The sequence below is a fragment of the Dendropsophus ebraccatus genome, chromosome 14, assembly GCF_027789765.1.
Source record: "Dendropsophus ebraccatus isolate aDenEbr1 chromosome 14, aDenEbr1.pat, whole genome shotgun sequence".
NCBI classification, from domain to species: domain Eukaryota; kingdom Metazoa; phylum Chordata; class Amphibia; order Anura; family Hylidae; genus Dendropsophus; species Dendropsophus ebraccatus.
In genome coordinates this window covers 18,090,695-18,113,177 of record NC_091467.1, presented here as the reverse complement: position 1 = coordinate 18,113,177, position 22,483 = coordinate 18,090,695, and the positions used below count along the sequence as shown (strand labels likewise).

Sequence of the window (22,483 nt, the reverse complement as noted above, 5' to 3'; positions counted from 1 at the left end):
CGTTTTCTATGATTTGTCTGCTTTTTTTTTTACACCCACTTAACAACTGTAATAAAATTGCAGACAGATTGCACAAATATTTTGGTCATGTGACATAGATGTGATTTGCTGTTGTGAACACATACTGCTGTATAGCGCTCATCTTAAAGGGGCTATTTAAGGTTAAAGGGAATGTGTCATCAGAAAATGACTTATTGTTTAAATAATGTTTTTATGTTAAACATTTTTTTAAAGAATTTTTGGTGACTTTTTTTTCAGAATTTTCCAATTTTCTCTCTAGATTATAAAATAATCCTGAGATCTTGCGTTTTTTTTTTATTCTCACCACTGGGGCTAAAACTAGACAGACTTCCTGTTGTGTCTGTAGTGAGGAGGCTGCTGTAAAGCGATCTGTACAGTATTGCAGCAACATGTGACATTAGTAGATAGCATCAATACAAGACAATAGCAGCTCCCTATGGAATGACATTTTTAAAGGTGACAGAGCACGCTTAATCATATTTAACATTCATCTCAAGGGGACATACTGTGTCTATTGCCTTCTATGTCTATGAGCCTTGCTGTAAAGCATGTCACTAAATGCTGATAACAAGTACTCAATGTGGCAACCACCATAATAATGTACAAAGAATTAATAAAAAAATATCAGAAGATAGAAACAGATTAGAATTAGAGAATAAGTTAAAAGATTGGAATAAGAGAATAAAATATTACCAGTCTGTATTGTTGCAGAGTCTGGGCTTCTCTCTGTAGCCAGGCCTCCAAGGAAGCTTGCCGCTGCTGTAGGGTGGCCTCGCGGGGCATGCGTTCTTGAGGAGTTAGCTGTGACAGCTGGGAGAATTGAGCTGCAAATAGTAAAAGAAGCGGGCATTAATACAAAAACATATTTAATACCCCCCCCCCCCCCCCCCCACACACACACACACACACATACATACCTTTGCATTAAAAAAGAAATAGCAACAGTAAATGAAGTGGGGCTGTCGCTGCTAAGGCTCGGTTCACACTGCGTTTTTAGCATCCGTTTAACGGATTGCAAAAAACGGATGCATTTGTTTTTCCATTGACTTCCATTATAAAAAAAACGGATCAAAACGGATGCGTTTTTTTTTACGCACAAGTACTGTTGACACTACTTTTTTGACCGTTAAAAAAAACGGATCGGTTAAACGGATGCTGAAAACGCAGTGTGAACCCAGGCTAAAGTTTGGATATAACTTCGCATTCAGATATATTGCTAACTACTAGGAACACACACCATATGATCTGATACTGATGGCTTTTCCTATGTCCTGAAGAAACCCTTTAACTAAAAGGCTTTAAAGGGCTTGTCCCCTGCATACATCCATACATATAATCTACTCCATTAGATTATGCAATACATAGCAATTTATCACATGGAACCAATCAGAAGAGACTCATGTACTGATATCCTTATTATGTGCTTTTTATGAGCCCCCTAGTGGGGGTTTTTTAGGACCTTTTAGAATTTTCACCTATTCAAAAGACAGGACGCCCTATTTGAAAAGCAATATTTGGGCCCAGGAGAATAAAAAAATAGATCCTTTTTTACGTGATCTAACAAAGTAAATGAAGATTTCAAGTGGTACTCAAGAGAATCTCCCCCCACCCCCAAATCAACTGGTGTCAGAAAGTTATACTTATATGTAAATTACTTCTATTAAAAAATCTCCAGTACATATCAGCTGCTGTATGTCCTGCAGGAAGTGCTGTACTCTTTCCAGTCTGACACAGTGCTCTCTGCTGCCACCTCTGTCCATGTCAGGAACTGTCCAGAGCAGGAGAGATTTTTTTTTTTATGGGGATTTGTTACTACTCTGGACAGACCTGCACAGAAAAGATATTATGGAAAGGCTACCTCTTCTCCAGGAACACACTCAGCAGGGGTAAAATACAGATAAAGATCTGAACATCTTAAGGAAAAACTGCGGAGGATCTGTAGCATATCCTTCACATACGGCAAAGAGAAGAAGTATTCCCAGACATACTATTGTCAGGTGTAATTTCAACCCCAGCACTCTTATTCTCAACAATGAAATATGTGGGACTGGCACGCAACCTTCTAGATCTCCCCAACGCACATTCACATCTCTCAACGGGATTGCAAAATCATGGAAATTTTCTGTTTGTTAATCTACAAAAACAAAATACAAGTGGGAGGCCGCCCATTGGGGAAATAAAAGACGTCTCGATGATAAATTAGGTATTGTCCTCACAGTAACGTCTAATAAGGTCAAAAATGTTCATATGTCCTTGACTCTAAGGGCTCTATTACACGGGACTATTATCGTTTAAAAAAACGCTAGATCGTCGTTCAGATTTAAACAATAATCGTTTAGTGTAATAGCAGACAAAGATTAAATGACCAACGAGAAATCGTTTGTCGTTTGATAGAATTTGGACCTATTTTTATTGTTTGATCGTTCACAAATCGTTCGGTGTAATAAGAAGTCATAGGACAGGAAAAAGCAAAGCTACTTACTTGTACTTAAAAAAAAATCAATTGATCATCCATTTTTTGATCCTTTTTTTTTTTTTTTATAATGAAAGTCAATGGAAAAACTGATCAGAATGGAAGCACACAAATACATCAGTCTTTCATCTTTTCTTTTGTTGCATAAAACGGATGGAAAGAAAACGGACTGCAAAAACGCAGTGTGAACCCAGCCTAAGGTTGCATTCACATGTTCAGTGAAGTTGTCCGTGCGCACGGATCTACGCACCGAGACAAAGTTATAGCTTATTGCTTTGCATTGGGCTATTCACATGTTCAGTGTTTCCACGGATCTCCAATCTGTTCCGTTTAAAAATAGGACATGTCATAACTCGGAACGGAAATATGGAACAGATTCCCCATAGAAATCAACGAGACCCGTGTTTTTCACGGATGTACACCGATGTGAAAACCACGTTCATCCGTGAAAAACAATGTAATTTAAAATGCGGACGGTTTTGCACGGATCACAGGGGTAGCTAGCAGACCTGAATCACGGACTAGAAAAACGCTAAACGTGTGAATGCAGCCTTAGTCATATGAACCCAGCCGAACACTGACAGGTAGGAGTATAACAATGGGAGAACCTGGAGAATTGCAATTCACTAATTCCCAAAAAAGCCAATGGGATTTTTTCAAATTTGGGTGCCCAATGAATTCTCCAGGTTCTCCCATCATTATACTTCTACCTGCCAGTGTTCGGCTGGGTTCATATGCGGGCACTAATGGGGTGAGAGGGGGGGAAGCCTTTCCTCTGTGTAATGGGCTAAACCAGTGGGATCAGTGTTCTCTCTAATCCCAGGTATATGAGCAGAGTAATAGTTACATTATGGAGCTCCAGCTGGTGCATACAATTTTAGTGTAGAGTTGCAGTAACACATAGATATACATCTAAAAATACAAATAAAGAATTAAAAAAAAAAAAAATCTCAATGGCGAGGCCCTGGTCCACAACTGGTGAAGTCACAGTAGCAAATAATGGAGGTGCCCTAATTTAAACTGCATTGTGCGTCACGTTTGGGGCTATTTGTTTACCCTGGCACAGCTATGAGTATACCGCAATGTTAATGTTGTTCAGAGGCAGCCATGCTAGCCTAACTATCCCACCATGCAGAGCTCTCCGCACCTTCCAGCCCGGCGACGCTCTGTTTACACAGGTTATGACAGAGGCAATCTCTGATGAAGTCTAATTATCCCCGGCAAGGTTTAACAATCGTAAATCCATCAAGCGTCTGAGAGTGGCGCGGGGCGTGTAATTACCCTCCCTAATAAGCACCTTTACGTAGAGCCGCTCGCTGGGTAATTGTTGTCAGAATGACGGCAATTATAAAAATGCAAATAATCAATGTAAAAGTAACAAATTGGAGAAAAGAACTGAAAAGTGCTGCGGAATTATCATTCGGCCCAAGGATTTTTATTTCCGAGGTTTCAAAAACAGGAAAAAAAATAAATCTCCATCATCCATGTGTTGCACATGTGAAAGCCATATACCAATAACGGCATATTCCCTAATGTGTACAACAAATGCAGGGCTATGGGTTACTGTGGACTAAGCTATAATATATGCATGTGGGCACGGCGGTCTGCCATACGAGAGACGCGTGCATATGATATGAAGGGATAATGCAGCTTGTTTCTATGTACTGGTCCTGAAGCATGACCCATGACTAAGGGTACTATTACACAGAACGATAATCTGCCAAATCAGCCCTATTCAGCCGATTATTGTTCCGTGTAATAGACAAAACGATCAGCCGATGTCATCGGCTGATCGTTGATACCGGTTTGGACCTATAATTGTCGGCCACCGACCATGCACAGATACGTGTAACAGTAAAACATTACCTATCCATGGTCCAGGGCTCCTCTTGCACTCTGCTTCTTCCCAAGTCCTCGCGCTGCAGCTTCAGAGCGGTCAGTCTTAGCTGACAGGCCGCTCAGCCAATCACTGTCTGGGACCACAGCTGCCAGTGATTGGCTGAGCGGCCTATCAGTTAAGACAGACCGCTCTGAAGCTGCAGCGTGTGGGACCCGGGGAGAAGCGGACCGCAAGAGGAGCCCTGGACCATGGATAGGTAATGTATGCCAGTTTAGCAAGGGCTGTGAGGACATTGGTAACGATGTCCATGCAGCCCTTGTTAAACGATTATATGGCCGTGTAATAGGCTCAGGAAATGAGCGCCGATCTAGTAGATCGGTGCTCGTTTACAGTCCCCTAACAGTCCCCTATAGGACCCTAACAGGCCAGGGAGCTGGATGGTGCCGAGCTGATCTCTGGTAATAATGAGAACTTCCAGCAGTTAGATGTTATTGTTCCTTTGCTCTATTGTGTAATAAAAGCACAATAGGGGTTGTGATAGCAAGCAGTTTTGCAATATACTCTTTAAATTTTTATAGAAAAAGGCAAACTGCTGTCCCTGCTCCCTTGTGCTGATATTTGGTCTTTTCAACAAAAGAGACTAAACACAGGAAGTCACAATCCTTTGTGCGCTCAGGAAAGACACCTGTCCTTCATGCAGGTTGAATATCACCTGAGGGCAATTATATTATGACCTTTTGCTAATTCCCCCGCCAGAGTACCCCTTTAACTCCTTGACTGACTGGTGGAGGTGGTCTTCATTGTAAGTCTATGGAAACCATCTCCTGGCAATTAGTGGTTTGACCACTGGGACCCCCGGGGATCAATGCTTCTGTTGTGTTTGTGGTTAAAGAGGTTATCCAGTGCGGCCACTTTCTTCGAGAGACAACACTTGTCTCCAGTTTGGGTGCAGGTTTTGATGCTCAGTTCCATTGAAGTGAATGGAGCTTAATTGCAATCTGCACCTGAACTGGAGACAAGAGTCATGTTGTCTCTGAAAGAAAGTGGCCATGTTTTTGTAACAGTGGATAACCCCTTTAAGAATAAACTCAAACTTTATGGGACTGATAAGGATAGCCAAGGGCTGAGGAATATGGTGAATCTGCAGTGAACAAAGCTATAGTGGGCCAGTATTTGATTACTGGTGGCTGAAAAAGTTGGATGCAGCCCCTTAGGAGTCCTGAAAATCATGGATACAGCCATAGGCCATAGGATGCATCCATGTTTTACAGGCAGCCTCAGGGCTGCATCCAATTTCTTCATCCACTGGTAACCAAGGCCTCATTTACACATTTAGTAATTTTTCTGGACCGCAAAACCTCCTACTATTTTTACTCTGTGGTCCATATAAATTAATCCATAGGTCCATCTGTTTCCGTAAAATCTGAACAGTACTAGTTTGCATATATTTGACCCGTGTTTGTGACATCCGTTACGTCCGTAAAAAATACAGTACGGATCCCATAGACTTCTATTGGTAATCCGTACCGCAATCACTATCTGTTCTTGAATACATGTTTTTTTGTTTTTTTTTACGGAATAGATTACGGATCAAATTTAAAACCGACTGTGTGAATAGCCCAATAGAAATCAATGTGCTCTATGTTGAACCATGATCACGGATCCGCAAATACGGAGAACTTTATGGGATAGGTGAATAAAGCCTAATTCCAAGGTTCGCTCATCTCTACCAATCACCATAATTTTTTTTTATTTTTAAATTAATTTAATTGTTTCTAATTGTTTTTTTTAAACTGTAATGGGTCTGACACAGTGCTCTCTCCTGCCACCTCTGTCCGTGTCAGGAACTGTCCAGATTAGCAGAAAAAAACAATAAAAAAAACTCTCTTACTCTGGACAGTTCCTGTCACGAACAGAGGTGGCAACAGAGAGCACTGTGTAAGACTGGAAAGAATACACCATTTCCTGCAGGACATACGGCAGCTGATAAGTACTGGAAGATTTTTTTTATATATATAAATAATCTACAAATCTATATAAGATTCTGAAACCAGATTTGAACACATATTTTCTGCGGAGCACCCCTTTAAGGAATACTGTCAGAAAGTGCTCTCATGGGTTGGCTACCCATACAAGGTTTAGGCCTTGATTAGATTACATGGAAGAACCATTTTTCTTGCATATTTAGCATTTTGTTTTAAGATAGATGCACAATGAATAATAATGATCACAAATTAATTTCTTCTAACCATAGCAAGGTCACATAAGAGCACACTGTGTAACATTTCGCAGTGCACTGAGAACAAAGAATTTATTTAAGCTTCACATGTATCGCCTCCCCTTAACCCCTGACGCAGTCTCTGTACGTAGGTAGGAATCACCCAGGTAAACATATTCTGCTTTTGTTATAATGCATACGTAGATGGCACCAAAGGAGAATAACTTAACTTTCATGTAAAACTTTTTTTTTTTTTCCAGAAATCAATAGTACAAGTGAAGTGAAGAAACTAATAGGTTTTATTAGGCAAAAAAGCTTCTTTCTGTACTCAAAAAACCTACCAGCCCCCCCCCCCCCCTTTTACTTCTTATCAGGCAAATTCATCTTCATCACAGAGGAGCAAAGTGAAAATGGGTTTGCTGAGTCCATTATAACCTATGGAAGAGGGAGGGGCTGAGGGGAATGAGTGAGCAGGAAGAGGAGACAAGTAGTTGTACAGTTTGGAGACTGTCTGGGCACGTAAAACACTGAATTCACAGGTCAGAAAGGTCAGAGCTTGGTGAGATAAGATTGCAGGATGTTGTACTGTGCAGGGCTGATTTTTCTCCTCTCCATGCTCACTCACCTCCCTCTGCCCCTCCCCTCTCCATAGAGTGTAATGGATACAGTAAACCTGCTTCTTCTGAAGTGAGGGGGTAGGCTGCAAAACGGCTTTTGAGTACAGAAGGAAACTATTTTGCTTAATAAAACCTATTAAAGAGTTTCTTAAAATTGTCTGTTCCATTGATTTCTACAAAGTGACATTTAAATTACAGTCAGACTTTAACACTTTAGGTTTAAGGCTCTTAGCCCTAAGTCAAAGCAAAGAGGGATGGGTGAAAGAGGAGGAGTGCAATGTTGTGACGCAGCACCACCTCTATGACTCTTGAACTTAGAAGGAAAACATGATTTTATAAGTGACTTTGTAATAGTTGTAATAGTTTAGAATGGAACGACTTTGCTGTGTGCCGGAGTAACCCTTTAAGTGACATAATGCCAACATATTCTCAACCCTGCTAAATGCTTTTTTTTCCAGTTTATCTTTACTCTACGTAGCATAATAAACCTCAAACGCTCCCAACAGTTTCCTAACAGTAATAAAAGATTTACTAGGTGTTTATGTGCTCAGGTGTCAGTGGGCGGAGCTGTAGTATATATTAATGGGGTGCTGCTATGTTTACAAGTTGGGCTGGGCGATATGAAAAATAAAATCTGGATTGTTTTCAAGCCCACAGACAACTCTCAGTTTAAATCTTGATTTTCTTGTTCTTGACTGCAATAAACTAAAAAGTTTCACCTTCTACAACCAGCCAAAATTGGTCAGACATAACCAAGCAGGCTGTTGGCGGGAGGAGGCACTTATACCAAATATATCAGACACCAACCTACTGAAGTGTATGTAGCAGGAGAAATTTGATGATATCTAAAGATGAGGGCAAGTGGAGCATGCCCCCAAGTGGAGCATGCCCTCAAGCAAGTGGAGTCTGAACATTCGGTATTTGAGTATCGGTGGCTGAAGAAGTTGGATGCAGCCCTAGGGAGTCCTGGGAAACATGTATATTACCTATGACTGTATCCATATGTTTTCCTGGATTCCCTAGGGCTGCATCCAACTTCTTCAGCCAGCGGTGATCAAATGCTGCACTCTTGAGTTGTCAAGTCATGTTAGGTGATTGTTATATCTGTACAGGAGTAGGAAGACTGGCTTACCCTGAATTCTCAGACTTTCCTGATACTGGATAATGAAATACTCTTGTGTCTGTTGTAGCTTCTTCAGTCCGTTCTCTGTATCCTGAGTAATAAGTCTCAGCTCTTCGAACGTCTGGTTGATCTGGAGGTGCTTCTGAGACATGGTGTCTACAAGGCCGCCGACCGGTGAACTGGACTGTAGAAGTAATCAGAGTCGTTACAAACAAAACGTGGCTGAGGGAAAGTAAAGGTGCGGGGTCACTATGACTCCATGTAGAAGTTTGAACACAATCATATTCACAAGCCTGGGCACATTACCACATTTTTTAGTTTATAAGGTGCACTTTTTAGCGAGAAAATATTTTGCTAAAAAGTGCCTGGGTCTTACAGCCTAGAGACAGGACGGCCTGACAGTGTCAGACGCCCTGGCTGCTTCCCTAATGTTCTGGCAAAGCCCTGATGATGAGATTTGCCAGACTGCTGAGTGAGCTGTGCAGCTACTGATGGCTGCACAGTCCTCTCCTGACAGGCATCGATCTGTGAGAACCGTGCCGGGCAGGAGAGGAATCTGGATGTAACATGTGCACCACCTCTAGATTGCTACACGTAAAAGCCTCATCTGAGAACTTACTCAGAACAGGAGGTGAAAGTCCTGCGAGGCCTTACATAAAGTCAGTCACAGATGTGAGGAGGGATCACTTTTGGTAGGGACGATCTGTATTAAAATTAGTGTGTGTGTGTGTATATATATATATTATATATATATATATATATATATATATATATATATATATATATATATATACATACACACACACACACACACACACATACATACATACATATATATATATATATATATATATATATATACACCCACACATACATGCACACACACTATATTAATAAAAAAAAATATATATATATATATTTTATATATATATATATATATATATAAAAATATATATATGTGTGTGTGTGTGTGTGTGTGTGTCTGTATGTAGCAGAGCTGTTTGTGTATGATAATGTAGCAGAGGTGTGTGTTTGTGGGTATGTTTATTTAGAAGAGTTCTGTGTGTGTACGTACATATATGCACACTATATATATATATATATATATATATATATATATATATTTATATGTATGTGTGTCTGTATGTAGCAGAGCTGTTTGTGTATGATAATGTAGCAGAGGTGTGTGTTTGTGGGTATGTTTATTTAGAAGAGTTCTGTGTGTGTACGTACATATATGCACACTATATATATATATATATATATATATATATATATATATATATATATATATATATATATATATATATTTATATGTATGTGTGTCTGTATGTAGCAGAGCTGTTTGTGTATGGTAATGTAGCAGAGGTATGTGTGCATTTTGACTCGTAAAACGAATAAAGTTAAAATACTCTTAAGAAGAGTTTTCTTTAGACATAGACTTACGTTGGATGCTTCCCGCACTAATCTTTGCTCATGGTATAAGATATGTCGAATGCATCGCACCAGCTCCATTGGACATCTTTCATATGTATTCTATACAAAAGGGTGAAGAAATGTGAGTTACATCAAAAACTATTTTCTGGGATTGTACATACAAGTTTTTTGTTCTTACTTTCAGTATAAAAAATCACCCCAAGACCCTCCAATAAGCAGAACTAGAGTGTTGTGACCCCATTACTGACAGTGACTAGAGAACAGGGCTGAGCTACAACACCTGGCATAGCTATATTCATATGTATATTGCTAATATATTGCAACGAGAGTCTTTCCTACAACACAGCACTGTATATACACTGGCCCAGATTTATCATCAATGTGTCCGATTTGTGTTTCGGACAGACGGCGACCAATCACAGGTCGTTTTGAGAAACACAAACTGAACTGTGACTGGCTGCCGTCTCTCAGAGACAAAAGTGATAAGTTTGGGCCGCCAAATGTATATAACAAAGATTTCAGCTCTGAATTATTTTGACTTGTAAATGCAGCACCAGGTTCGGTGACATGCTGTAGTGAATGACTTACTACTATATAGTTTATTTCTATAAAGTCTATTTCCATTGTAATTTCTCCACCTACCTTGAACTGCGTAGCATAATGGCCAAGCTTAATCTTCAGTAAGAAGCCGTCTTCACCCACTTGGTGCTCTGCTTTCTTCTGCAGTTCCTGCACCAGTCCTTCCAGCAGCTGTGTGGCTTTCATACTGTCCTGAGGGTTCTCCGGGTCCACAGAGTCCCTGTTCATTGTATTTGGAAATAACATTCACTTAGTCCTCTTTACATATGACTCTGATTACTTACTATTACCATTATCTCTCTCAGTGATGACATTGTCTCCAGAAACCTACTACCCCTCTTCATCGCCTCAGCCTGGCGTCTACTATAACAGTACATGGACCTGTCTGAAGAACAGTTCCCTTATCATACTAGATAATCAATATATTTAAAAAAAAAAATTTGGAATCAATTAATAACGGGGTACTCTGGCCAAAAATCAACTGGTGTCAGAAAGCAGTATTAATCTGTAATTTATTTCTATTTAAAAAATCTCAACTCTTCCAGTACTTATCAGCTGCTGTATGTGGTACAGCAAGTGGTGTATTCTTTCAGGTCTGACTCAGTGCTCTCTGCTGCCACCTCTGTCCATTTCAGAAACTGTCCAGAGCAGGAGAGGTTTGCTATGGGCATTTGCTGCTGCTCTGGACAGTTCCTGACATGAACAGGGGTGGCAGCAGAGAGCACTGTGTCACCATCACTTCCTGCAGGATATACAGCAGCTGATAAGTACTGGAAGGTTTAAGATTTTTTTTTTAAATATAAGCAATTTAAAAAACTAGAATTGTGAAAGATTTTTTTTTTCTTCCTGCAATCCAAAGCTGGATAAAGTATGCAAAATACTTCTCAGACAACACCTAAATGGGACTATCCTATAAGACAATATGTGAAACACGGTTGGGGTGTGCCTGGTTGGGCTGATACCCATCTGCAGACGGTTACATTTCATAGATCTGTTGCTTCTTGCCAGTATAGAGTAAGGATCTGGTTGGTGAGCTGCCTTTTACACAAACACTTGGCGCCACATTTACTTTCTTCTGTAGGAAACCTATGGTGTCAGTTACATAGATTTGAAATTTCTTATGTTTAGAAATCTCCAGTCTTCCATTACTTATCAGCTGCTGTATGTCCTGCCGGAAGTAGTGTATTCTTTCCAGTATGACACAGTGCTCTCTCAGCAATACCAAATATGTTTATTGTTTTTTAAATACATTTTGTAGTTCCCCTAGGGGACTCCTATGAGCAATACCATGATTGCTCATAGGAATCAATGCAGTACGTATGTTTTTCATTGATCAACGTTTTCTGCACTAGATTGCTAGAGGCTGCTGAAGGCAGGTGTATTCTTTTCAATCTTACAGTGCTCACTGCTGTCACCTCTGTCCATGTCAGGAACTGTCCAGAACAGGAGAGGTTTTCTATGGGGATTTGTTACTGCTCTGGACAGTTCCTGACATGGACAGAGGTGGCAGCAGAGAGCACTGTGTAAGACTTAAATATATAGACCACGTCCTACAGGACATACAGCAGGTGATAAGTACTGGAAGATTTGGAGTACCCCTTTAAGCCTTCTAACAAGACTTAGTCCGCACAAACAACTGCTTGTCAACACTGAAAGGCTGAAAATTATTAAAGAGAGATGATCAAAAAATCTATACAAGGTCCTGTTGAACGTTGATCTTAACATTTTTTTCCTCTCCAGATGGCAACGTAGGTCCTGTGCAAAACAACAAGACATTATACGCAAATATACAGTATGTGCCGTCAAGAACTAAGGAATGGCCTGAGCGCGTAAACAGAAATAGGTTACTGGATTCAAATGTAAGGCAGAAATAAAATTTGTTTCAATTTGATTTTGCTTATAAGCAGATGGGTCCGGAAGTCATATACATTACTGTACATATAGGAAGGCTATGGAACTGATGTTTATTGCATTGTAGGTACTTTCAGAAGGAAAGCAGATTTACAGGTGGTTTCCATCAAACTTTTCTACTGTTTGGGTTCTGCAGTGCACATGTACGACAATACAATGTATTCTCTGCTTTCTGTTTGTTCTGCCAGATGGCCCTCCAAGGGCTCCGATAGGATCCTAGTAACCTACCATGTCTGGGCCTCTATCCAATGTGATAGGTAATGCCGAACTTCTATAGGAAAATGCTGTCCGTACAGAGCCTGCATCTGACGTAGGGCATCGCCCTGGAGCTGCTGTGCCTGAATCCACACTGCCATGGTGACAATCTGCGGGACATGAAGCGAGAACAATCATCACACCGAACATAACAGAACAGATGGAGTAGATCACTTAAAGGGAGATCACTTAAAGGGAATGCATCACCTAGTTTTTTTGGTTTTTTTTACTGATTAGAGCCGGATACTGGAACATGTTCATTTTCTCTAACCCGGGGGTAGGGAACCTTGGCCCTCCAGCTGTTGCAAAACTACAACTCCCATCATGCCTGGACAGGCACGATGGGAGTTGTAGTTTTACAACAGATGGAGAGCCAAGGTTTCCTACCCCTGCTCCAACCTTTTTATTTTTTATTTGTAAAATAGGCGCTGCCATTTGCCCCAGCATTTTTTTTTTTTTGCAGCATTTAGTGACATGCTTTACCAAAAGTCTCATGGTCATAGACACAATGAACATCTACACACGCTGTTCTTTATATAGGACACATTTGTGAGCATGCTCTGTGGGCTCATTCCACAGGAGAGGGGGGCTGAGTGTTGAGAAGCAGCTATTGTCTTCACCTTATATAAAAGTTATTGATCACTGCGGGTGTCACTGCTAAACCCCACTGTAATCAAGAGATATAGATGGTGAGAGAGCGCCATCCACTCCCCAGCTGTATCTCTGTAATGGCCAATTCCTACAATGTAAGTCTATATGGGTCCATTTACACAAAGATTATCCGCCAAAGATTTGAAGCCAAAGCCAGAAACAGACAATAAACAGAGAACAGGTCATAAAGGAAAGCCTGAGATTTCTCTTCAAATCTGTCCCTGGTTTTGGCCTCCAAACTTTGGCAGATAATCTGTCAGATAATCTGTGTAAATGGACCATACATGGTGTAAAGTTAAACTGGCTCAGTTGCCCCTAGCAACCAATCAGATTCCACCTTTCATTCCTCACAGACTGTTTGGAAAATGAAAGGAGGAATCTGATTGGTTGCCAGGGGCAACCGAGACAGTTTCACTTAACACCATGTTTGATAAATCTCCCCTTTAAGAGGTTACATTGTTGGAATTAGTGGTCAATCAGGGAGTGAATGGTGCTGCCGCTGCGCTCTCTTCCCGGCTGAATCTCCTGATCGCAGCAGGTCTCAGCAGTGAGACCCGCTGTGATCAAGAACTTTTGACATGCGATGACATATCTAAAAGTTATTTTTCATGGCACGTACTCTTAAAGAAAAAAAAAAAAGTTTGTTGCGCAGATTTATAAATGGTGTAAAGAGTTCACCGGCCGTGCATCCCAGACCGTGAGAAGGATAAGGATACATCCGCCTGGTCGTGCACTGATACTTAGCACACAACTTTATAGCTAGAAACGTTCCTCAAGACTTTAACAGCCACCGGTTTGTGTTTCTATGTGGTTGGATTTATAGACTTGTCCTCCTTCCAGAGACTTGTAAACGATGGATAAAGGACAATTACAAGCTGCGGAAAAGTGATGTGGTTTGTTACGCTGGCAATACCTAATGCAGGGAGGGGGAACCTTCAGCCCTCCAGCGTTTACAAAACTACAAGTCCCATCATGCATGTAACAGCTGGGGGGCTGAAGGTTCTCTCCAGTGTGATACAGTGCTCTCTGCTGCCACCTCTGTCCATAGCAGTAGCGAATCCTCATAGAAAACCTTTCCTTCCCTGGACAGTTCCTGACATGGACAGAGGTGGCAGCAGAGAGCACTGTGTCAGACTGGAAAGAATACACCACTTTCTGCAGGACACACAGCAGCTGATAAGTACTGAAAGACAGAAGATTTTTTAATAGAAGTAAATTACAAAACTTTCTGACACCGGTTGATTTGAAAGAAAACATTTTTCATTGGAGTATCCCTTTAAAGGTCCCCATACCCTTTAGTCAAATACTGTCTGTAACCTTTGGGAGCATGGACCGACTGTCTAAAGTGAATGGCGGCCTCCTATAGATGATATTAGGGTAGGTAAACTATCTGACCCCTTTGTACTCAGAGAAGGAGGCCGCACCAGAGCTGTCTGGCAGCGGCTTACAGCTCCTCACTCCATTGAGAAGATGAACGTCTGGCTGTAGTATGGTGAGACTGGGAGAGACAGCTGTATGGCCACCTTTGCTATCTTTTGTATGGACTATTTTGTCAGTATCCCAGCACCTAAAGCATTATATGAAAACCATCTGAAATATGTTAAGTTCTGGAATATCTTGAAACAACTAAAATTGGATACGAGTCTTATTCTTAACAAAATACAAGGCTTGTCCAATGTAAAGGTCCATTTACACAGAAAGATTATCTGACAGATTATCTGCCAAAGACTTGAAGCCAAAGCCAGAAACAGACTATAAACAGACATCAGGTCATAAAGGAAAGACTGAGATTTCTCCTCTTTTCGAGTCCATTCCTGACTTTGGCTTGAAATCAGATAATCTTTCTGTGTAAATGAACCCTAAGGGCCCTATTCCACCGGACGATTATCGTTTGCATAATCGTTAACGATTAACGATCTCAAATGACCGCGATTGCAAAAGACCTGAAAACGTTCACTCATTTCCATGGAACGATAACCGTTACTTATGATCGTAATTGCGATCTTTTTTCTTCGCTATTTCTTTGTATCTATTGTGAACGACCGAACGACGTCTTATTCAATGCGAATGATTTGCGAACGAGCAACGATAAAAATAGGTCCAGGTCTTATAAAGCGATCAACGATTTCTCATTCGGTCGTTAATCGTTAACTGCATTTCAACCGAACGGTTATCGTTTAGATTCGAACGATTTAACGATAATCTGAACGATAATCGTCCGGTGGAATAGGGCCCTAAGGCTCAGACTAATGGCTCCCACACACCCCACAGCATGCTAAAGTACAATTGTGCACCATTTAAAGTCCTAGGGAGTCCGGGAAAACATGGATACTATATCCATGTTTTTCCCAGAATCCCTAGGGCTGCATCCAACTTCTTTAGCCACTGGTATTCAGACGCCGAATGATCGGACTCTAGCATGCTCAAGTTGTGCTCATCTCTACTCAGAAGTTCTAGAGATCAGGTCATAGCCTTAAAGGGCTTTTCTGGGAAAACTCTATGAATATAAGACCACCTGCAGTCATACAATTACAGAACCCATATTAACCCCCCTCCGTCACATCTTCCGCCCCCGGCTGTGCTTCCGATGATGTCCCGCTCATCACCAAGATCACAGGATCAAAAGCTGACAGAAAAGGAGCGCAGCCAGGACCTAGGGATCTGACAGGGGGAGTGAGGGAGACAAGCGGGCACCCTGGTATTCATTTACTGCATCAAAACACGGTACACAAAACTTTCTATTAGCTCCCAAGGACCCCTTTAAAACAGCTTGGTCTGCAATCTGGGAGCGGGAAAAAAAAAAAAAACACAAAAAAAGCTAAAGTTTTTTTTTCCTGGCATTCGATTATAAAAATAAAAAAAACATACTGCAAGTAAAAACTTTTGCAAAAGATCAAAGAGCGAGAAGTGTCTATCTTCAACTCACTTACAATGGAATTTGTACAGATGTTAGTATTCCTAACCAGCCCCTTATGTCTTTCACCGCCAACCAAGAAAAAATGCTAAAGAAAATTAGGTTAAAGTCTTCCTTTTATACTTCCTTTTTTTTTTTTTTTATAGCCAACAATATCTGGTTAGTAGGGTGCTGGTGTTATGCAGCTTTATTCACTTCTATGAGAAAGAAAAAATAAAGTCCTAGCGGGTCATGCAGATGTCGGGAACCCCCGAGGAAGCCGGAGCGGGGAGCAGGTGATGTATGCTTCGGCCGGCGGGGGGTTAACTTACATACTTGCAGCGGGATGTCAATCCCGCTGCGAGTATGTATTCTCATAGGGATGAATTGGCAATGGATCCGCAGCAGATTTCGCTGCAAATTCGCAGTGTAAAATCCGCTGCGGATCTGGTGTGTGTGAAGGCAACCTTAAGAGGTATATGTATACAGAACTTAACTCAACTCAAAAAGTTTTTAAAAAATGTCAATATAGTCAGTAAAAATTTTCAGTGGTTGCCAACGTAATTCCTCTCCACATACTGGCCCAGAATGAGATGTTTGTAGCTGGTCATCCAGGGTCGTGACCTGTAGAACAGCTTTAGGGCCCTATTCCACCGGACGATTGCCGTTCAGATTATCGTTAAATCGTTCGAATCTAAACGATAATTGTTCGGTTGAAATGCAGTTAACGATTAACGACCGAACGAGAAATCGTTGATCGCTTTATAAGACCTGGACCTATTTTTATCGTTCCTCGCTCACAAAACGTTCGCAAATCGTTCGCATTGAATAAGACGTTGTTTGGTCGTTCGCAGTAGATACAAACGCAATAGCTAAGAAATAGCCAAGAAAAAACGATCGCAAATACGATCATAAGTAGCGATTATAGTTCCATGGAAATGAGTGAACGTTTTTAGGTCTTTCGCAATAGCGGTCGTTTGAAATTGTTAATCGTTAACGATTATGTGAACGATAATCGTCCGCTGGAATAGGGTCCTTAGTCTCCTGGTCGCACATGCTCAGTTGCAGCACTGAGGAGTTATAGGAGTGGCAGCTGTTTTCCTATGAAAAGGACGGGGGCTAGGAAGACATGTTATCTATGTTCCTCATTTTAGTACAATTATAACGATGGGCAATTTATAGAACTTATTTTTATTGACTACTTTGTACTTTGGCAGGTTTTTGCGCTTATGCCATTTACCGTGCGAGATCAGGAATGTGATATTTTAATAGTTCAGGTGATTTTGCATGTGGCTATACCAAATGTTTATGTTTATTTAATTTTTTTTATTTAAAACACATTTAGTAGTTACCCTAGGGGACTCCTATGAGCAATACCATGATTGCTCATAGGAATCAATGCAGTACATACGTTTTGCATTGATCTATGTTTGCTGCATTTGATTGCTAGAAGCTGCTGAAGGCAGGAGTATTCTTTTCAACCTGACACAGTGCTTACTGCTGCCAAGACAAGAACAGAGTTGACAGCAGAGAGCACTGTGTCAGACAGGAAAGAATACACCACTTCCTGCAGGACATACTGCAGCTGATAAGTACAGGAAGGCTGGAGAATTTTTTTTTTAATAGATGTAAATTACAAATCTGTATAACTTTCTGATAGTTAATTTGAAAACTACTGACTGCAAACCAGTCTCTACACTACTTCACACAGCACAGTAAATATTTTTACAAAAATCTGCAATCTCCAATTTTGCCAAGATTAAGGCCTGGGGAACAATCAGCCAGTGCCAAAACCTGAAAAATATTTACAAGCAAGCAGGAAGGATAATGATGCCAGTAAACAGCATCATGGATCCTCTATGATCCTGCATTGTAGCCGGTCGAAATGACCGTCAAAGGTTAGCGGCAGCAGCAGCCAGTTATACCAGAGCGGGCGGATTCTCTCCACTTGCACTTAAGTCCCCTCCGCCCTTCGCTAGGATGCAATTTTGTTTAGTTTCTATGGAAACGTGGAAAATGGTACTTAACCTGTCCTGGCTCCCGGCACGTTTCGAGGGGGTAATGTGGCTATGTATTAATAAGTAAGCCTATAAGCTGGGGAAGACAGCTGCAGTGGCTGTCTACTGACTTAGGGCAAGCAACGTATTACTTACTGGAGCAGAAGATGTCTTCCGAGCAGGTGCGGAGGCTAGGGACCTGAAGTGCATTAAGGAGACCAAGGAGGTGAAGTAGATCTGGGATGAGCAGAGTGTGCACCGCTAAGACCGTAGACAAGCAGTCCTGAAGAAAAGCGGGATTCCAGGGAGGACGTGAATGTTGTTCATACGGGAACATGTTTTTAAATCAAGTCTTTTCCAATTAATTTCTTAAAGGGATCCTGTCACATTTTACAATGGTGTCCTTTCTACAGGCGGCATAAAGAGCAGGAGGAGCTAAGCAAAGTGATACAGAGTTGTGTGGTACAAAATTCAGTATAACTTGACATATATTCACGTAAATCTCTGCTGTTTAGGAGTCCAGTGGGTGGTGCTAATCAGTGATTGACAGTTATCTGTATGAACAATAATACAGGGATGGTTGCATACAAGTAGCACCACTCACTGGACTCCTAAATTAAAGAGGTATTCCACTCAAATATAACTTTTCATATGCTGCTGCCCATGATAAGACCAATTTCTTCCATACTTATTATGGAATTATCTGTTATCATCTGTTTAGTCTCCTTCCCCCAGTTCTGAGTTGCTGCTTTCTGTTGAAGACACAAAAATCTGTGGGTGAGCCTTTCTCTCTGTCTCCCCCTTCTCCCCCTCCCATCTGAGATGGCGGATGTAAACAAGTCCCTACCTGCAACATTGTAGCTTCTTTGTAATGCTGGGAGGGATATTTTGAGGTCAAGTTGCTAATAATCTCAGTGTGATTAACCCTGCCAGCATCACATAGAAGCTACAAAGTTACAGCCTGCCAGAGACTTGTTTACATCAGCCATCTCAGAAGGGAGGAGGGGGGAGGGGGAAGGGAGAGAGAAAAGTTCACACAGATTTTTGTATTTCCAGCAGAGAGCAGCAGCTCAGAACTGGGGGAAGGAGACTGAATAGATAAGAAGTATGGAATGAATTGTTAGTCTCACCATGGGCAGCAACATAGCAAAAGTTAAGTTTAATAAATGGCAAGTTATATACTGAATGTTATTCTTCTTTCTGGCTAAAAATTCTCCTGATAAAAAATATTTGGTGTGACTTCTGGATACAACAGTATGCAGTAAGCGCCCCCTTGTGGTGGTTACAGAATACCTGAATTTTTTTATTATTTAACTGTGATTTATATGTATACAAGAGATTTAGCACATATATATATTATATATTAATATATACAATTCCTGGTTCTTTATTATCAGATGTTTCTGGAAGGGGAGATGCATCTCCAAGTCCCCACCGACACATCTACACACACACAGAGGTGTGATATCTGCTGCTCTTTTCATGGGTTGTATCCATAATAGAAGCTCTATACATACAGTAGCACTTAAAGGGGTTGTCCAGGCTTAGAAAAACATGGCTGCTTTCTTCCAGTAACAGCACCTCTCTTGTTCTCAAGGTGGGTGTAGGTTTTGCAGCTCAGTGTAAAGTGACTCTGTACCCACAATCCGTCCTCCCCAAAAAGTTTGTACCATCAGATAGCCGCTTTTAATCCATGATCTGTCCTGGGGTCCGGTCGGCAGGTGATGCAGTTATTGTCCTAAAAAAACCTTTTAAACTTGCAGCCCTGTGTCAAATTGGCGTGGCCTAGAGTGTGTGTGCCCTAGTCCTGCACCGCCTCTCCGTCCCTCCTTATCATTAGGAATGTCCCAAGAACAATTTTTTCTATTCATCACCTGTCTGAAGACTGCACAGTTGCCTTAACGATCCAGCTCATGTGCAGTGTTCACACAGGTGATGAATAGGAAAAATTGTTCTAGGGGCATTCCTAATGAGGAGGGTGGGGAAGAGGGACAGAGAGGCGGTGGAGGGCTAGGGCACACACACTCTAGACCACGCCAATTTGACACAGGGCTGCAAGTTTAAAAATAGTTTTTTAGGACAATAACTGCATCACCTGCAGAACGAACCCCAGGACAGATATTGGTTTAAAAGCAGCTATCTGAAAGTACAAGTGGTTTTGGGGGGGGTCAAATTGTGGGTACAGAGTCGCTTTAACTCAAGTGAATGAAGGTGAATTGTAATACCACACACAACCTGAGGTTGGGGTGGTGTTGTTTTTGCAAGAACATTTTTTTCTAATCCTGGATAACCCCTTTAAGATTTTCGGCACTAGCTGGGTGGAGATGGCGGAGCACCAAGCACTCACAATTGTATTTACTGCCAGGACCTCGGGCAGTGTATTTAAATCAGTATGCTAATAAGAAAGCAATGTCCCAGGCCCAGAACATGAACTGGTTTTTCAGACTGCTCACATGGCTCGGATATGTGTGCAGAGAAAATAGAGGACTGTGAGGATAGTAAAGGTTCCGATCACACAGGCACATGGAGTACAATGGATATCACAAAACGCCCATTACCCCCCCATGAACCATTGGATAGATCATAAATCTATAAGGAACTCCAAGCCTTAGCCATCATTTATAGCACTGGCCCTCTCATATGGCATACAAGGATCTCCTGGGTCCTCCTAAGCTCCAGGGTGTGGAAGGGCCTACAAGCCTACAAAGGGTTTGGGGTACTCCAGCCAATAACATGGTGTCAGAAAGTTATACAGATTTGTAAAATCTATCTAAACATCTCCAGTCTTCCAGTACCTATCAGCTGCTGTATGTCCTGCAGGACATGTTCATTCTTTTGATAGACGACGGAATCCGCCTGTGCATTTTTTTTCCAAAATCAACTGGTTTCAGAAAGTCATACAGATTTGTCATTTACTTCTGTTTATAAAAATCTCAAGCCTTTCAGTACTTATTAGCTGCTGTATGTCCTGCAGGAAGTGGTGTATTCTTTCCAGTGTGACACAGAGCTCTCTGCTGCCGCCTCTGTCCATGTCAGGAACTGTCCAGAGCAGGAGAGGTTTTCTATGGGGATTTGCTCCTGCTCTGGACAGTTCCTGACATGGACAGAGGTGGCAGCAGAGAGCACTGTGTCAGACTGGAAAGAATACACCACTTCCTGCAGGACATACAGTAGCTAATAAGTACTGGAAAACTTCAGATTTTTAAGTAGTAAATTAGAAATTTATTTAACTTTCTGAAACCAGTTCACATGAGAGAATTTTTTTTTTGCCGGAGCACTCCTTTAACATGAACACAGTTCTGCATCTGTATTATGGTTTTAAGGCCTAGCATGACTGATGACCTTGGACAGGGATGAGGAACCTTCCGCCTTTCAGCTGTTGCAAAACTACAACTCCCATTTGGCTGTCCAGGCACGTCGGGAATTGTAGTTCTGCAACAGCTGGGAGGGCCAAAACTTTTCCATCCCTGGTCTAAGCTATGGTTAATAAGACACCTAGCCAATGCTGGGTGACACCAGAGCCCAGATGCCCCTTCTGTATTAGGCTACGTTCTCACGTAACAAAAGTGGCGGAATTTTCCCCAGCGGAATGCCGCCAGACTCCTTGTCATAATGACAGTCTATGGGAGGCTCGCGCTCCTGCTCTCTCAGCGCTAAAGAATAAACATGTTCATTCTTCAGCGCAGAGAGAGGAGGCGCGCGAGCCTCCCATAGGCTGTCATTATGACAGGGGGGCTGGCGGCATTCCGCCACTCTTGCTACGTGTGAATGGAGCCTTAGAGCTACTTTATATATGGTCTATAGGACGCCACACTCTTAACAAGGAGAATGTTGATCCTTTCAAAGGCCTCAGGCCTACCTCCTAGCTGGTGGCTGAAGAAGCTGGATGCAGCCCTAGGGAGTCTGGGAAAAAATGGAGACAGCAATAGGACATAGGACTCTCTAGAGCTGCATCCAACTGGTATTCACATGCTGAAGTGCTGGACTCCAGCACGCTCCGGTTGCACTGGTCTCTACTCTTCTAGAACCAGCAACATGCTCAGGGTCTCCCCTCTATACAGGTATATATGGTCATCACGCACCCCATTCCAGAAAGGGAATAACAATACAATCTATTGCGTCAAAGGACCGTGCATGACCAGTTGTCCCAATACCCTACTGGAATGGGCACCATTATCAGGTACCATGTAAAATACCAGCTGATGTGGGAAATCTCGCCATCAGCTGTCAGTGCCGTCTCATCCTTTCCCCTACAGCATAGACTCCAATCCTTTATGTCTATCTCCATTGGCACCCCCCCCCCCCCTCTATTAACTCCACATGTCTTAAACAGAAACATAAAAGGTCTGTGCAATATATCATATCATGCACAGAGGAGCTCATACTCCGCGCAAATGACATAAGGCTTAATGCAACCTAGATACGGGCCCGTTGCCACATCTCTTCTCTCCTGCTAGAGACAACCTGG

The 22,483-nt window shown here is 41.8% G+C and overlaps 1 protein-coding gene across 2 annotated transcripts in view; it reads right to left on the bottom strand.

Annotated features, from left to right (window-relative positions):
* The window catches only part of LOC138773109 (signal transducer and activator of transcription 5B), a 129,837-nt gene that overhangs the window by 21,041 nt on the left and 86,313 nt on the right, over window positions 1-22,483 (bottom strand). For both annotated transcript variants that reach the window (XM_069954084.1, XM_069954083.1), the window contains 5 exons: window positions 12,448-12,584; window positions 10,372-10,528; window positions 9,739-9,828; window positions 8,302-8,476; window positions 715-845 (listed from right to left, as the gene is read on the bottom strand). In XM_069954084.1, coding sequence (XP_069810185.1) covers window positions 715-845; window positions 8,302-8,476; window positions 9,739-9,828; window positions 10,372-10,528; window positions 12,448-12,575 — 681 coding nt within the window. In that variant the 5' untranslated portion in view covers window positions 12,576-12,584. The remainder of the gene's footprint in view (window positions 1-714; window positions 846-8,301; window positions 8,477-9,738; window positions 9,829-10,371; window positions 10,529-12,447; window positions 12,585-22,483) is intronic.